The 16,032-nt window shown below is 44.1% G+C and overlaps 1 protein-coding gene and 1 pseudogene across 1 annotated transcript in view; one reads left to right on the plus strand and one right to left on the minus strand.

The window, feature by feature from the left end:
- LOC135511975 (delphilin-like) overlaps nt 1-7,697 on the plus strand; it is a 70,127-nt gene extending 62,430 nt beyond the window's left edge. The window contains 10 exon segments of the mRNA XM_064933521.1: nt 2-159; nt 265-352; nt 870-959; nt 2,771-2,967; nt 3,660-3,815; nt 4,076-4,162; nt 4,289-4,418; nt 5,085-5,203; nt 5,486-5,650; nt 5,783-7,697. Coding sequence (XP_064789593.1) covers nt 2-159; nt 265-352; nt 870-959; nt 2,771-2,967; nt 3,660-3,815; nt 4,076-4,162; nt 4,289-4,418; nt 5,085-5,203; nt 5,486-5,650; nt 5,783-5,854 — 1,262 coding nt within the window. The 3' untranslated portion in view covers nt 5,855-7,697.
- A 6,328-nt stretch (nt 7,698-14,025) lies between these two features.
- LOC135511977 (rho GTPase-activating protein 17-like) overlaps nt 14,026-16,032 on the minus strand; it is a 40,465-nt pseudogene continuing 38,458 nt past the window's right edge.

The following is a 16,032-nucleotide window of genomic DNA, read 5'->3' on the forward strand; positions in this document are numbered from 1 at the left end:
ACACAAGGTCCCCCACCACCCCCTCCACCACTGCCGCCCCCCTGCGACCCGCCTCCGCTGCCCAATTCCAGTCCCTGTGCTGGGGACACCAATCACATGAGTGTGAAGAGACTGCGCTGGGAGCAGGTGGAGAACTCTGAGGGAACCATCTGGGGACAGGCATGTGGCGAGTCTATTGTACTAACCCTGAACCTGGAATCAGTACTGTTTGTTGTTGTTGTGTTAAGAAATGTATTGACAGGTGAGATACTTTGTCTGCTTTAGCTTGGAGAGGACCCTGACTACGACAAACTGACTGACATGGTGAAGTATCTCGATCTAGAGATGCACTTTGGTACCCAACGGAGTTCCAGTAAGTTTTTATTCTGATCTCTTCATCAAACATCTCATCTCATAGTCATATCATATCATGTATTCATATCACTGGTTCTGTTGATAACATTTTTAAATATTGTCCTTATACCCTCATAGTCAGATTGTGTATATTTCTTTAACAGGGAGTCCCATTGAGACCAAGGTCTCTTTAACCAGGGAACACTGCATATAATAATATAACAATATAATTATTTGGTTTCATAGCTGTGGAAGTGTACATTTCTTTCATTAATTCAACATGACTTGTTTTGTGTTTCATGGTGTCAGTGTATTGCTGATTTTCCATGTTGTTCTTATGCCTTCACAGCTCACCAAGTTGTCCCATGGAGTCTACTAAGCACGTCTATTCACCTGCTCATCAAATGCATTCTCCATAAAGCACCACCTACCATCCCCTCTCTTCTCTCATTACCCGTCCACCTTTAGTGCCTGTTAGTGTTTCCAACCCTGGTGCCTGGAGAGCAGCATCCTTACACTGTGATTAAATGTGTCAGTCTCTCTTCCAGAGCCAGCCTTCCTGCCCGAGAGCTTTAAAAAGAAAGACGTGGTGGAGATTCTGTCTCATAAGAAAGCCTACAACGCCTGTGAGTATGACCCTGGCCTTGGTCCCCAGGGATCTGAACCATGACTGTCACGATCGTTAGAATGAGTGGACCAAGGTGCAGAGTGGTAGGCGTACATTTTACTTTATTAAATGAACACCGAACAAAAACAACAAAGTACCAAACTAAACGTGATCCCTAGGGATCTGAACCATGACCCTGGCCTTGGTCCCCAGGGATCTGAACCATGACCCTGGCCTTGGTCCCCAGGGATCTGAACCATGACCCTGGCCTTGGTCCCCAGGAATCTGAACCATGACCATGGCCTTGGTCCCCAGGGATCTGAACCATAACCATGGCCTTGGTCCCCAGGGATCTGAACCATGACCCTGGCCTTGGTCCCCAGGGATCTGAACCATGACCCTGGCCTTGGTCCCCAGGGATCTGAACCATGACCCTGGCCTTGGTCCCCAGGGATCTGAACCATGACCCTGGCCTTGGTCCCCAGGGATCTGAACCATAACCATGGCCTTGGTCCCCAGGGATCTGAACCATGACCCTGGCCTTGGTCCCCAGGCATATGAAACATGACCCTGGCCTTGGCCCCCAGGAATCTGAACCATGACCCTGGCCTTGGTCCCCAGGGATCTGAACCATGACCCTGGCCTTGGTCCCCAGGGATATGAAACATGACCCTGGCCTTGGTCCCCAGGGATCTGAACCATGACCCTGGCCTTGGTCCCCAGGGATCTGAACCATGACCCTGGCCTTGGTCCCCAGGGATCTGAACCATGACCCTGGCCTTGGTCCCCAGGCATATGAAACATGACCCTGGCCTTGGCCCCCAGGAATCTGAACCATGACCCTGGCCTTGGTCCCCAGGGATATGAACCATGACCCTGGCCTTGGTCCCCAGGGATATGAAACATGACCCTGGCCTTGGTCCCCAGGGATCTGAACCATGACCCTGGCCTTGGTCCCCAGGGATCTGAACCATGACCCTGGCCTTGGTCCCCAGGGATATGAAACATGACCCTGGCCTTGGTCCCCAGGGATATGAAACATGACCCTGGCCTTGGTCCCCAGGGATATGAAACATGACCCTGGCCTTGGTCCCCAGGGATATGAAACATGACCCTGGCCTTGGTCCCCAGGGATATGAAACATGACCCTGGCCTTGGTCCCCAGGGATCTGAACCATGACCCTGGCCTTGGTCCCCAGGGATATGAAACATGACCCTGACCTTGGTCCCCAGGGATCTGAACCATGACCCTGGCCTTGGTCCCCAGGGATATGAAACATGACCCTGGCCTTGGTCCCCAGGGATATGAAACATGACCCTGGCCTTGGCCCCCAGGAATCTTTATCTCAATGATTTGAATAGACTCTAGTCTATTCAGGTGACTCTGAGATTCAAACACAGGTGCTCTGATTTCTACAGAAACTTGTTGTTTATCAGTGAAAGTCTGTTTTTATTGTATATGACTGTTTTGTGTGGACCCCAGAAAGAGTATCAGTTGCTAATGTAACAGCTAACGGGGTCCAAATAAACAATTTTAAACTGGGTGGTTCAAGCCCTGAATGCTGATTGTCTGACAGCTGTGGTATATCATACCCGTATACCATGGTATGACAAAACATTTATTTTACTGCTCTAATTACATTGTTAACCAGTTTATAATAGCGATTAGGCTCCTCTGGGGTATGTCCTATATGACCAATTGACCAATAGACCTCCACGTTGCGTTGTGTCTAAGAACAGCCCTTATCCGTGGTATTTTGGCCATATTGCCTTATTGCTTAAATAAACCTCCTCTCCTCCATCCCTTTATTCCACGCCTCCTCTACCCAGCTATCCTGATCGCCCACCTGAAGCTGTCTCCAGGTGAGCTGCGCCAGGTGCTGATGACTATGAGCACAGACAGACTGGAGCCGGCCCACATCAAGCAGCTGCTGCTCTACGCCCCCGATGACCAGGAAGTCAAACAGTACCAATGCTTCGACCAGAACTCCGCCAAACTCAGCGACCCTGACCAGTTTGTCCTGCAGGTAACTGAGACACTGTTGTGTCAATGTTTCCCAAATGGTGGGTCGGAACCACATATTGGCCCAGCAAGTCCCTCTAGGCCAGGGATCATCAACTAGATTCAGCCGAAGACCGATTTGGTTGGGGGGCTGGAACATAATTACAAATAATTTGTAGACTGCAAATTAACCGCAAGAATATATAAACAGATATATTATTTGACTCAAATCATTTCAAACCTTGCTTACATTTATATATGATCATGTGTCCCTCTATTATAGATGGGAATACTTTGGGAACAGAGTTCCAGAAAACCACATAAAACCAGTTGGGGATCCTGGTCTAGAATGAGGCTAGAATGTTAAAAAACATACATTTCAGTATTTTACTGAATACTATACACTCTTAGAAAAAAGGTTTCCAAACGGGTTCTTCGGCTATCCCCATAGGAGAACCATTTTGGTTCCAGGTAGAACCCTTTTGGGTTCCATGTAGAACCCTCTGTGAAAAGAATTCTTCATAGAACTCAAAAGGATTATACCTGGAACCAAAAAGGGTTCTTCAAAGGGTTCTCCTATGGGGACAGCCAAACAGTTTTAGGTTATAGATAGCACCTTTTTTTCCTAAGAGTGTAGTACTAGTTTACTACAGTAACATGTTACTTTACTAGCAATAGTAACAGTATTTTTCGAGTTCATAATCTGTGTGTGCCCAGATGCTGATGGTCCCTGAGTATAAGACTCGTCTGCGGAGCCTCCATTTTAAGACAGCCCTGCAGGAGAAGACAGAGGAGATGAAGGCTGGATACGAATGGATCTATAGGGCCTCGATAGAACTCAGGAGCAGCAAGAAACTGGCCAAGATCCTCGAGGTAATACAACTACTGTAACTCGCACTCCTTGAGAGTGGAATACAGTAGCTTAATGGTTGAGAAATGGCAAACAGCTCTCTTGTTTATTTCATATTATTATTGTGTCTCTGCTGTCATAATCTAAGGTTATTAAAGAAGATGCATTGTGTGTAAAATCATATAGGATAAGGTAATAAGATACAGACTCAGAGGTATGCATAATGTGGTGATCGCGTTGTGTTACCGGTAAACTGTTTCTAAACCTCTGTTTCTGTCTACAGTTTGTGCTGGCAATGGGGAATTACCTGAACAATGGTCAACCCAAGACAAACAAAACAACTGGCTTTAAGATCAATTTTCTCACTGAGGTATGAATGGATGTTCATTCTCTAACTGATTATGCTTTAGCCTCATTTGTCTTTTTGGGATTTGTGTTGTCTTTGCCTTGGAGTAAACCTCTTTCTAATGCCAAATTCTATCTCACCTTCTTACAGCTCAGCACCACTAAAACGGTGGATGGTAAATCCACCTTCCTCCACATTCTTGCCAAATCGCTATGCCAACACTTCCCAGAACTGTTGAACTTTGCCAGGGACCTCACAACCGTGCCACTCGCAGCCAAAGGTACAGTAAGACCACACCACACAATGCTCTTTACATGGCTCTGTCCGTCAGCAGGACTCTGAGGTTCATGTGCAGAATGCATTAGTTCCATTTAGTACATTACAATATGTACTACAAGTCATGTCCTTATCAGTTCCCTGATAATCAGTTTCCTGACAGTTACTTTTCGATCTACAGATATGCCTTTCAGCAGTTATCTCATAAGACTGAAACACTACAACATTTATAATTCATGGCATTGACATTTGACACTATGCATTGGATTTATCTCATACAAATCAAATCAAATCCAACTTTATTTGCCACATGAGCCGAATACAACAAGTGTAGACTTTACTATGAAATGCTTACTTACAAGCCCTTAACCAACAGTACAGTTCAAGAAGAAGAACATATTTACCAAGAAGGATAAAATGAAAAGTAACACAATAAGAATAACAATAAGGAGACTATATACAGGGGGCACCGAGTCAGTGTGCAGGGGTACAGGCTAGTTGAGGTAATCCATATATGTAGGTGGGGGCGAAGTGACTATGCATAGGTAGCAAACAAACAGCGAGTAACAGCAGTGTACAAGGGGGGAGGGTCAATGTAAATTGTTCGGTGTAGCTGTGTACAAATTGTACAAGTCATACAGCATGGTTTTCTATTGACATTTCTCTGCAGTGAATCAGCGTATCCTGACGGCTGAGCTGGCTGACATTCACTCCACCATCCAGGACATCAGGACAGCCTGTCAGAAGATCCCAGCCACGGCCGAGGATCACTTCGCTGCCGTCATGAGTGTATCCTTCCATCAACAACAAAGCCCTTCACAACACAACATTTCACGCGAACAGTAACCCACTGTAGTAGTAATTACACTGTAATAGTCTGCATGTTGGGAATGTGCTCGTAAGTAAGCATTTCACAATAAAGTCTACACCTGTTGTATTCAGTGTAATGGGCAAATAAAATGTGATTTAATTTAATTACACCATTGGTCAGTATGTTACTAGTCAGAATGTGTCACTGTGCTTCGAATGGTCTGATAGTTGACAGTTTGACCCTTGACCCTGAAGATAAAGGGTTTCCTGGAGAACAGTCACCCAGCGGTTCAGTCTCTGGACTCTCTGCAGCTGAGAGCCATGGATGAGTTCACTAAGGTGGCGTCGTACTTCGGAGAGGACAGCAAGGTCACCTCCACTGAGGCCTTCTTCGCCATTTTTGCCGAGTTTACTTCCAAGTTTGAGGTGAGCCAGTAGCCATAGTGATGCCCTTCACAGGTCTCTGACCGCACAATCTGACAGCATTCAAAAGCGTCTGTGACTCAAGTACAATGATTGGTTCTGTTTTCATGTACGATAATTGGTCCTGTTTTCCAGAGAGCACTGAATGAGACCCAGGCCACTGAGAACCCCTGCAGCCCCAGAGTGCCCTCTCCCCTGGCCTGGTAGAGACTGGATAGCTCCTCTGCTCTCATCAACCAAAGTGCCAAGACAACTCAAAGAAACAGTCACAACTACTGGGACTGCGGAATGCCGTAGGGCCAGGAGTTCTTCCTGACCATGTGATCTGACCAAAAGAACTCTCATCCAAAGGGTCCAGAGTTTCTCCTGGGAAGGTCAAGTAGCTCTATATGTTCAGATAACATGAGTATATATTTTATATTGGATTGTATTAAATTGAAAGTATAATGAAATTGTAAAGATAAAGCATAGATGTACTGCCAAAATAAAGGAAACACCAACATAAAGTGTTTTAATAGGGCGTTGGGCCACCATGAGCCAGAACAGCTTCAATGCACTTTGGCATAAATTCTACAAGTTGTCATAACTATATTTTGAGGGATGCTACACCATTCTTCCATGAGAAATTCCATATTTTGTTTTTTGTTGACGGTTGTGGAAAACGCTGTCTCTGGTGCTGCTCCAGAATCTCCCATAAGTATTCAATTGAGTTTTGATCTGGTGACTGAGAGTGACACACACACACACACACTTTAGCCATGGTAGTCGTAATAATGGGCAACTGGGAATTTTTGTACATGACTCTAAGCATGATGGGATGTTAATTGCTTAATTAACTCAGGAACCACACCTGTGTGGAAGCATCTGCTTTCAGTATACTTTGTATCCCTCATTTACTCAAGTGTTTCCTTTATTTTGGCAGTTGCCTGTATATGTAAATATCCTTGACATTTTAGATGGCTGATAGTCAGACGTATATGAATTTTATCTAGAGCTGTGCGCTATTTTTACAGATGGACTTGATCTGCCTACAACAGAAACACATAATCACTGCCTCGTAGATTGTGATGTTAGAATGCAGTATAAACCTACCTTGAAGCATTACATTGGCATGACAAACGTACTGTGAATTGTTATTACAATATTTAGAGGCTTTCTGGTGCCAATGTAATTGCAGTCATCCTAACAATTGGCATTTCAAAACTTGCTCTGGGCAGGGGCAACAAAAATAATACCACTCTCCTAAGTGTATTAAAAGTGTTTTACAGTATGAGGAGCATATGTGAAATATGAGGGTTAACCCACTGGGGCTAATATATGAATAGCTGCTAACTGAAAGACATCAATCCATGTTAGCATTGAGTGGCCCAGGTGGCTCTTGCGGTCACTGGGGTTGTTACTGATGAACCGTCCATTTCACTGCCATAACTTTCACCTGTATCAACAGTCTTCTTTTAGAACAAATATTCACTGTTTGCTAGTGTGCATTTAAAGCTGTTTTGAATGTATTTCTTGCGTTTCTACTTTCCCTCCAAAATTCCTTTTCACATATACATTTCAGTCAGAGCTGCCATCATGAAAATACAAACATATTGATTTACAGACCTGTTGTACCAGGCAATGTGTCATCATGTTAAAAAAGACTGCTACATATTTAAATCTTGCCACAAGTGCAGTACAGTTTTATGACAAGCATTTGCATGTTGCTGTCTATAGGTGTTGTTTTGTGTTAAAATGATTGTACATCTGGATTTGTTTACTTTTATTGTATTCTCACAAGTTGGGTCTAAAATGTAGACCTATTATAACTCTAGATCAATTTAAGTTTGTTAATGTATTTAAATGTTCATTTTGTATAGCCTAAGTGTGTTTTGTCTATGTTTTCATTGATATTAATGGAGTACTTTGTATAGTTCAAAAAGTATTGACTTTTTATGTTGGCCATGTGGTTACTTCTGGATCAGTTGTACTTGTTTTGGATCTGTAAAAATACATAAATGCTTGACAAATAAACTGCCTGATACCCACGAGCTTTTTCGGAGCCAGAGACGATCATGGACTGGACCAAATTAACTGAAGTTTGTCGCGTGGTGGTGCAATTGCCATAGCAACGGAAAAATGGCAGTAAATCCTTTGCCATCATCTCTACCTGGCAGCGTTAATTCGTATTTCAACGCCTACAAAAACTCGCTTTTTGCCGATGTCGAAAAACAGAAAACAACCTGCAAAGTAAGGCTGAAGACTTTAAGAAATTGTTGTGTGATAGAAGTTTCCAAACAGGACGCGCGATGGCGCGCTGACGTACAAATGTGGGGTCATGATCAGCATCCCTTCAATGAATGAAGGTTTTTAGCAGTGAGCGCGTCTAACATCAGCTTGTTTCTGTCTTTTGTGTTTGTAGAAACGTTTTATCCACAGACTGGTGTATGTAGCAACGAGAAAGCTAAACGCTGACGATAAACAGAGTGCAATTGCAGGTAAAAAAAATATTTAAAAAAAAGAAGAAAAAAAGGTCAAATCTTAGCCAGAATGTATTTCGGGAGAATGAGTTCCTCACTGTCGTCATTGTCTTCATTCCAGAATACTATGAGCAATTTTTGTCGAAATTCCAGAAAAACACACAGACTGAGAAAGTCACTGGCATACTGCTATTATATCCCAAAAGTATCATTCATTTGATGGAGGTATGTGGATAATTAACCATTTTACCTTGCTTACAAGTGTTGGTGTATCATCTATAGTAGCCTATTGCTATTTGTATTATTAAAATAATTTATTTGGTTTTAGTCCTCTTCAGAAGTTCTCCACATGATTCTGGAAGATCTGAATGACATGGAGAAAAGCCCAAAGTAAGATTTCCTCTGACTCCTCCCCATCGGGACATATGGTCCTTGCTTTGCTCTGATATCTTGACTGGGTGTTTTTGTCCCAGCTGCCCCCTGAAGGAGGTGCGTATCCTGGTGGTGTCTCATTGTGTGCTGAGACGTATGTTCCCGTTGTGGGGCTACCGCTTCGTGACGTTGCCCCTCAGCCTCCAGGACCCCAACCCACAGACCCAGCCCGTGGAGACCCTAGTCCCAGACAGCCTGGCCATGATCTACAAGATGTGTGTGTGTCTACTCAAACACAAGGTAAAGGAGATGCTTAATACTGATGGTGGTGAATGTCCAAGTCTTTGTTGCATGTCTGTACATGCCAATCTTAAGACAAATCCATCCTTTCCTTTGTAAGGTATTTTGATATGATACAAAGCCCTCCACATGAGAATAGTGTCAGGCCTGTTGGTGTTTGTGTGGTTCAATAGAGTATTTGTTCACTGTGTGTGTTGTTCTATAGGGTAGCTGTTCAGTGTGTGTGCGTTATTCTATAGGGTAGCTGTTCAGTGTGTGTGTGTGTGTGTTGTTCTTTAGAGTAGCTGTTCAGTGTGTGTGTTGTTCTATAAGGGTAGCTGTTCAGTGTGTGTGCGTTATTCTATAGGGTAGCTGTTCAGTGTGTGTGTTGTTCTATAGGGTAGCTGTTCAGTTTGTGTTGTTCTTTATAGAGTAGCTGTTCAGTGTGTGTGTTGTTCTATAGGGTAGCTGTTCAGTGTGTGTGTGTTGTTCTATAGGGTAGCTGTTCAGTGCGTGTTATGTTGCTCTACAGCAGGGGTGGGCAACTCAAGTCTTCCAGGGCCTGATTGGTGTCACCCTTCTTCTCCATCCCTACCAAACACAGCTGATTAATCTAATTGCATTCTAAACTGAAGATCATGATTAGGTGATTGGAGTCAGATGTGTTGTTGTGACACCAATCAGGCCCTCAAGGACTGGAATTGCCCATCCCTGCTCTATAGGGTAGCTGATCAGTATGTGTTATGTTGCTCTATAGCAGGGGTATTCAACTCTTACCCTATGATTTTGGTTTGTTGTATTGTAATTTACTCCCTTTTTCGATCTTGTCTCATCACTGCAACTCCCCAATGGGGTCGAGAGAGGCGAAGGTCGAGTCATGCATCCTCCGAAACATAACCCGCCAAGCCACATTTCTTAACACCTGCCTGCTTAACCTGGAAGCCAGCTGCACCAATGTGTTGGAGAAAACACCGTTCAACTGATGACCGTTGTCGCCCGGCCCGCCACAAGGAGTCGCTAGAGCGCGATGAGCCAAGTAAAGGCCTCCGGGCCAAACCCTCCCCTAACCTGGACAACGCTGGGCCAATTGTGCGCCACCCTATGGGACTCCCGGTCATGGACGGTTGTGACATAGCCTGGGATTGAACCCGGGTCTGTAGTGACGACTTAGAATGCTGCGCCACTCGGGTGGCTGGTGTCCCAGGTCTAAATCAGTCAATCAAACAATGAAAAAATGTAGTAGAACTGACTTCGAGGTCCCAAGTTGTTTGAGGGTTCTAGCTGTTCAGTGTGTGTGTGTGATGTTCTATAGGGTAGCTGTTCAGTGTGTGTGTGCTGTTCTATAGGGTAGCTGTTCAGTGTGTGTGTGCTGTTCTATAGGGTAGCTGTTCAGTGTGTGTGATGTTCTATAGGGTAGCTGTTCAGTGTGTGTGTGTGATGTTCTATAGTGTAGCTGTTCAGTGTGTGTGTGTGTGTGTGATGTTCTATAGTGTAGCTGTTCAGTGTGTGTGTGTGTGTGATGTTCTATATGGGAGCTGTTCAGTGTGTGTGTGATGTTCTATAGGGTAGCTGTTCAGTGTGTGTGTGCGATGTTCTATAGGGTAGCTGTTCTGTGTTTGTGTGCGATGTTCTATAGGGTAGCTGATCAGTGTGTGTGTGCTGTTCTATAGGGTAGCTGTTCAGTGTGTGTGTGCTGTTCTCTAGGGTAGCTGTTCAGTGTGTGTGTGTGCTGTTCTCTAGGGTAGCTGTTCAGTGTGTGTGTGTGCTGTTCTATAGGGTAGCTGTTCAGTGTATGTGTGTGCTGTTCTCTAGGGTAGCTGTTCAGTGTGTGTGTGTGTGCTGTTCTATAGGGTAGCTGTTCAGTGTATGTGTGTGCTGTTCTATAGGGTAGCTGTTCAGTGTATGTGTGTGCTGTTCTATAGGGTAGCTGTTCAGTGTGTGTGTGCTGTTCTATAGGGTAGCTGCTCAGTGTGTGTGTGTGTGTGTGTGTTATAGGGTAGCTGTTCAGTGTGTGTTATAGGGTAGCTGTTCAGTGTGTGTGTGTGTGTGTGTGTGTGTGTGTGTTATAGGGTAGCTGTTCAGTGTGTGTTATAGGGTAGCTGTTCAGTGTGTATGTGTGTTATAGAATAGCTGTTCAGTGTGTGTGTGTGTGTGTTATAGGGTAGCTGTTCAGTGTGTATGTGTGTTATAGGATAGCTGTTCAGTGTGTGTGTGTGTGTGTGTGTGTGTGTGTGTTATAGGGTAGCTGTTCAGTGTGTATGTGTGTTATAGGATAGCTGTTCAGTGTGTGTGTGTGTGTGTTATAGGGTAGCTGTTCAGTGTCTGTGTGCTGTTCTATAGGGTAGCTGTTCAGTGTGTGTGTGTGTTATAGGGTAGCTGTTCAGTGTCTGTGTGCTGTTCTATAGGGTAGCTGTTCAGTGTGTGTGTGTGTGTGATGTTCTATAGTGTAGCTGTTCAGTGTGTGTGTGTGTGTGTGTGTTATAGGGTAGCTGTTCAGTGTGTGTTATAGGGTAGCTGTTCAGTGTGTATGTGTGTTATAGGATAGCGGTTCAGTGTGTGTGTGTGTGTGTGTGTGTGTTATAGGATAGCTGTTCAGTGTGTGTTATAGGGTAGCTGTTCAGTGTGTGTGTGCTGTTCTATAGGGTAGCTGTTCAGTGTGTGTGTGTGTGTGTGTTATAGGGTAGCTGTTCAGTGTGTGTTATAGGGTAGCTGTTCAGTGTGTATGTGTGTTATAGGATAGCTGTTCAGTGTGTGTGTGTGTGTATGTGTGTTATAGGATAGCGGTTCAGTGTGTGTGTGTGTGTGTGTGTGTGTTATAGGGTAGCTGTTCAGTGTGTGTGTGTGTGTGTGTGTTATAGGGTAGCTGTTCAGTGTGTGTGTGTGTGTGTGTGTGTGTGTGTGTGTGTGTTATAGGGTAGCTGTTCAGTGTGTGTGTGTGTGTGTGTTATAGGGAAGCTGTTCAGTGTGTGTGTGTGTGTGTGTGTGTTATAGGGTAGCTGTTCAGTGTGTGTGTGTGTGTGTGTGTGTGTGTGTTATAGGGTAGCTGTTCAGTGTGTGTGTGTGTGTGTGTGTGTGTGTGTGTTATAGGGTAGCTGTTCAGTGTGTGTGTGTGTGTGTGTTATAGGGTAGCTGTTCAGTGTGTGTTATAGGGTAGCTGTTCAGTGTGTATGTGTGTTATAGGGTAGCTGTTCAGTGTGTATGTGTGTTATAGGATAGCTGTTCAGTGTGTGTTATAGGGTAGCTGTTCAGTGTGTATGTGTGTTATAGGATAGCTGTTCAGTGTGTGTTATAGGGTAGCTGTTCAGTGTGTATGTGTGTTATAGGGTAGCTGTTCAGTGTGTGTTATAGGGTAGCTGTTCAGTGTGTATGTGTGTTATAGGGTAGCTGTTCAGTGTGTGTTATAGGGTAGCTGTTCAGTGTGTGTTATAGGATAGCTGTTCAGTGTGTATGTGTGTTATAGGGTAGCTGTTCAGTGTGTGTTATAGGGTAGCTGTTCAGTGTGTGTGTGTGTTATAGGGTAGCTGTTCAGTGTGTATGTGTGTTATAGGATAGCTGTTCAGTGTGTGTGTGTGTTATAGGGTAGCTGTTCAGTGTGTGTTATAGGGTAGCTGTTCAGTGTGTATATGTGTTATAAGGTAGCTGTTCAGTGTGTGTTATAGGGTAGCTGTTCAGTGTGTATGTGTGTTATAGGGTAGCTGTTCAGTGTGTGTTATAGGGTAGCTGTTCAGTGTGTATGTGTGTTATAGGATAGCGGTTCAGTGTGTGTTATAGGGTAGCTGTTCAGTGTGTATGTGTGTTATAGGATAGCGGTTCAGTGTGTGTTATAGGGTAGCTGTTCAGTGTGTGTTATAGGGTAGCTGTTCAGTGTGTGTGTGTGTGTGTGTGTTATAGGGTAGCTGTTCAGTGTGTGTTATAGGGTAGCTGTTCAGTGTGTATGTGTGTTATAGGATAGCGGTTCAGTGTGTGTTATAGGGTAGCTGTTCAGTGTGTATGTGTGTTATAGGATAGCTGTTCAGTGTGTGTTATAGGGTAGCTGTTCAGTGTGTGTTATAGGGTAGCTGTTCAGTGTGTATGTATGTTATAGGATAGCGGTTCAGTGTGTGTTATAGGGTAGCTGTTCAGTGTGTATGTGTGTTATAGGATAGCTGTTCAGTGTGTGTTATAGGGTAGCTGTTCAGTGTGTGTTATAGGGTAGCTGTTCAGTGTGTATGTGTGTTATAGGGTAGCTGTTCAGTGTGTGTTATAGGGTAGCTGTTCAGTGTGTATGTGTGTTATAGGATAGCGGTTCAGTGTGTATGTGTGTTATAGGATAGCGGTTCAGTGTGTATGTGTGTTATAGGGTAGCTGTTCAGTGTGTATGTGTGTTATAGGGTAGCTGTTCAGTGTGTGTTATAGGGTAGCTGTTCAGTGTGTATGTGTGTTATAGGATAGCGGTTCAGTGTGTGTTATAGGATAGCGGTTCAGTGTGTATGTGTGTTATAGGATAGCGGTTCAGTGTGTATGTGTGTTATAGGATAGCGGTTCAGTGTGTGTTATAGGATAGCGGTTCAGTGTGTATGTGTGTTATAGGATAGCGGTTCAGTGTGTATGTGTGTTATAGGGTAGCTGTTCAGTGTGTGTTATAGGGTAGCTGTTCAGTGTGTATGTGTGTTATAGGATAGCGGTTCAGTGTGTGTTATAGGATAGCGGTTCAGTGTGTATGTGTGTTATAGGATAGCGGTTCAGGCCAGGATGATCAGGAGCAGGCTCTTCGGTTAGAGGAGGATACAGTCATCTACCTCTGTCAGAGTGCAGTGCTGCACTCCCCATCCACCTTCCTACAAACCTACACCAAGGCTACCAACATCCTCATGGATTCCGGTAATTGCTTTGTGTGCATTTTATCTAGGGCTAGATCCGCATTATAGCGCGATTGAAATTTAAAAGGTAATTGCCGATTGAGCTGACATATGCAGTATTTACCGTAAATGCAGTCTCCTCAAATGCAGGAACATTGCCTTTAAATGTAAATCACACTAGCGCAGGGCTTCCGTGATCCGGATTGAATGTAGACCTGTCTAGAATCAAAATAATCAAAATAAATGTTATATTATTTTAGAAATCGTGTGGCCGACACACCGCAGACTTTACTGGTAGCAGGAGAATGAAGAAATGACTACTAGACAATCGTCCTCCCATCAGTAACACTAAATAAAGCATTTTCTTACTGTGTATCTGCATGTATGAGTATGTGTCTGTGATCAAGCCATGACTAACAACCATTTCAACTTTTTCTTCATATATTTTATTCAGACAGGGAGTATAACCAAGCATTCATTTGCCATTTGATGTATTTCTTGTTTAAGCTCAACAGTCTGCATACAAAACTGATCTTAAAATGCAGCTTTAACATTTCTAGTTAAATGGCTTGTTAGTCTTTCAGAGCCTCCAACCAAGGTGCTCTTTCTGCAGACGGATAAGGCAGCAAGTTAAAGGAGAAAGAGAGAAGGGGGGGGGGTCTCAGTAAGACTATATGGATGATGATCGTCTCTGAAAAGCAGTACAATTACTGAACATGTGTTCAGGGCAACTGAAGCGTCCAGAAATGTGCCCTTTAGTTGGTACCATTCAGGTTCTCTAGGAGCACAACCCTGCATTATATTAAAGGGAAAGCAACACAGAAAAAAAGTCTAGTGAATCCAACACCACCTCACTACTAGGTTGTTACATCAGTTTGTGTGTAAAACCCAGCTCCGTGGGAAGGGTCGCAGAATGATCTTCCATATAGAAACCTGTTCACTGGAAAGCAAGCGTTTGTGGGGTTTAGACTTGGTTCAATATCAACTGTTGAAGTGATTCACCAGACAGATGACAAAGTAGCTATAGTAGAAGCGCTTAAAACAGTCCTTTCCAACATTCATTTATAGTGGAACTGTCACTTTAATGCCCCAAAAACATCAGAGTAAGGTTAGGAAGGCCCCTACAATCCAAGAGGCTCAGCATATACACAGTTTATTGACCTAACACTGCTACAACAAGTTATGGAACCAGTAAGGCACAATTCAGAAAACTGCATGATTCTTAACTTAAGCCACAGGGAATGCGTTTTTGGAAATAAATACAAAGAGCAAAGGATAGGTTTCATACAAAACAGGGATAAAACGGTCAAAGTGTTTGAGACGACTGGAAACCTGCAGTCACAAGCTACACTTTCAGCAACAGTTCTTTTTTGGGGGGGGGTCTACTTTTACCCACATGTCCTGTGCTTTACATTTACAAATAGTATTCTTCAGTTCTAAGGCCATCATCATAATCAACAACAAAACACCTCACACAGATATCAAAGTCAGTCAGTCCACTGTTAACAACCCACCTACTACTACAACCAGTCCCTTCAGGTGCAACATCCCATGCAAAAACATACCGTTTTAATCAAGGCTGTTCTGTAGTCCCCCTAAGGTGGTTGTGTTGATTGTATATAGTAGTAGCTGTAACAAGGCTGAGGTGGAGCGGACCAAGGTGGTAATGATGGTGGGTAAGTTAGTGTGTGGTGGACATGGAGGTGGAGTTGGCAGAGAGCAGCAGAGGTGTGGTGATCTGAGGGCTGAGGGGAGCCTGCGGTAGAAGTTACCACTAACCACAGATCTAGGACCAAATCTCCCTATACCTAGTCGTATAGTTATCCATTAGGGGATGAAACTACTATCTGACCCTGGACCTGTGGTTAGGGTCAACTTCTACCCACACCTGGAGAGGAGATGGAGGGGAGAGAGAGCCAAGCCCAGTCCTCTTCATTATAGGATGGTACTCTCTGTGTCCAGGTCTGAGTCTTTGGGCTGAGATACGGATGCCATGGGGGCCATGGAGGGGGCGGTCACTGGCTGCTGGTCCACAGCAAACTCAGGGACGAAGGCTCGGGTCAACCCTTTGAGAGACAGCGCTGGGTCTGGACAGGACAGAGAGAGTGAAAGGTTACTGCTCCAGCTGACTGAGGAGTTAAGTCTTTTAAGCTGTAGTAGTTGAGTGATTGTAGAAAATCAGACACTGAATCTGACCTCAGTTAAATATTGTGGATTAACAAGGTCAAAGTACTAAGAAGTCAATGAATAGAAATTCCTGAAGGGGAAAACTAAATAGCTGATATTAAAATCAAAAAGTCACTTGAAAATATGTGTTCAATGTTAGTATGTTTTGGCAAGCATGGTTGATGTGCATAAAGAGAGACAAGCAAAATGCTAATTCAACCTCCAGTACAGACTGTCACATCCTCAATCTAGGCAGGTAGCCTAGTGGTTA

Source organism: Oncorhynchus masou, chromosome 24 (assembly GCF_036934945.1).
Source record: "Oncorhynchus masou masou isolate Uvic2021 chromosome 24, UVic_Omas_1.1, whole genome shotgun sequence".
Taxonomy (NCBI): domain Eukaryota; kingdom Metazoa; phylum Chordata; class Actinopteri; order Salmoniformes; family Salmonidae; genus Oncorhynchus; species Oncorhynchus masou.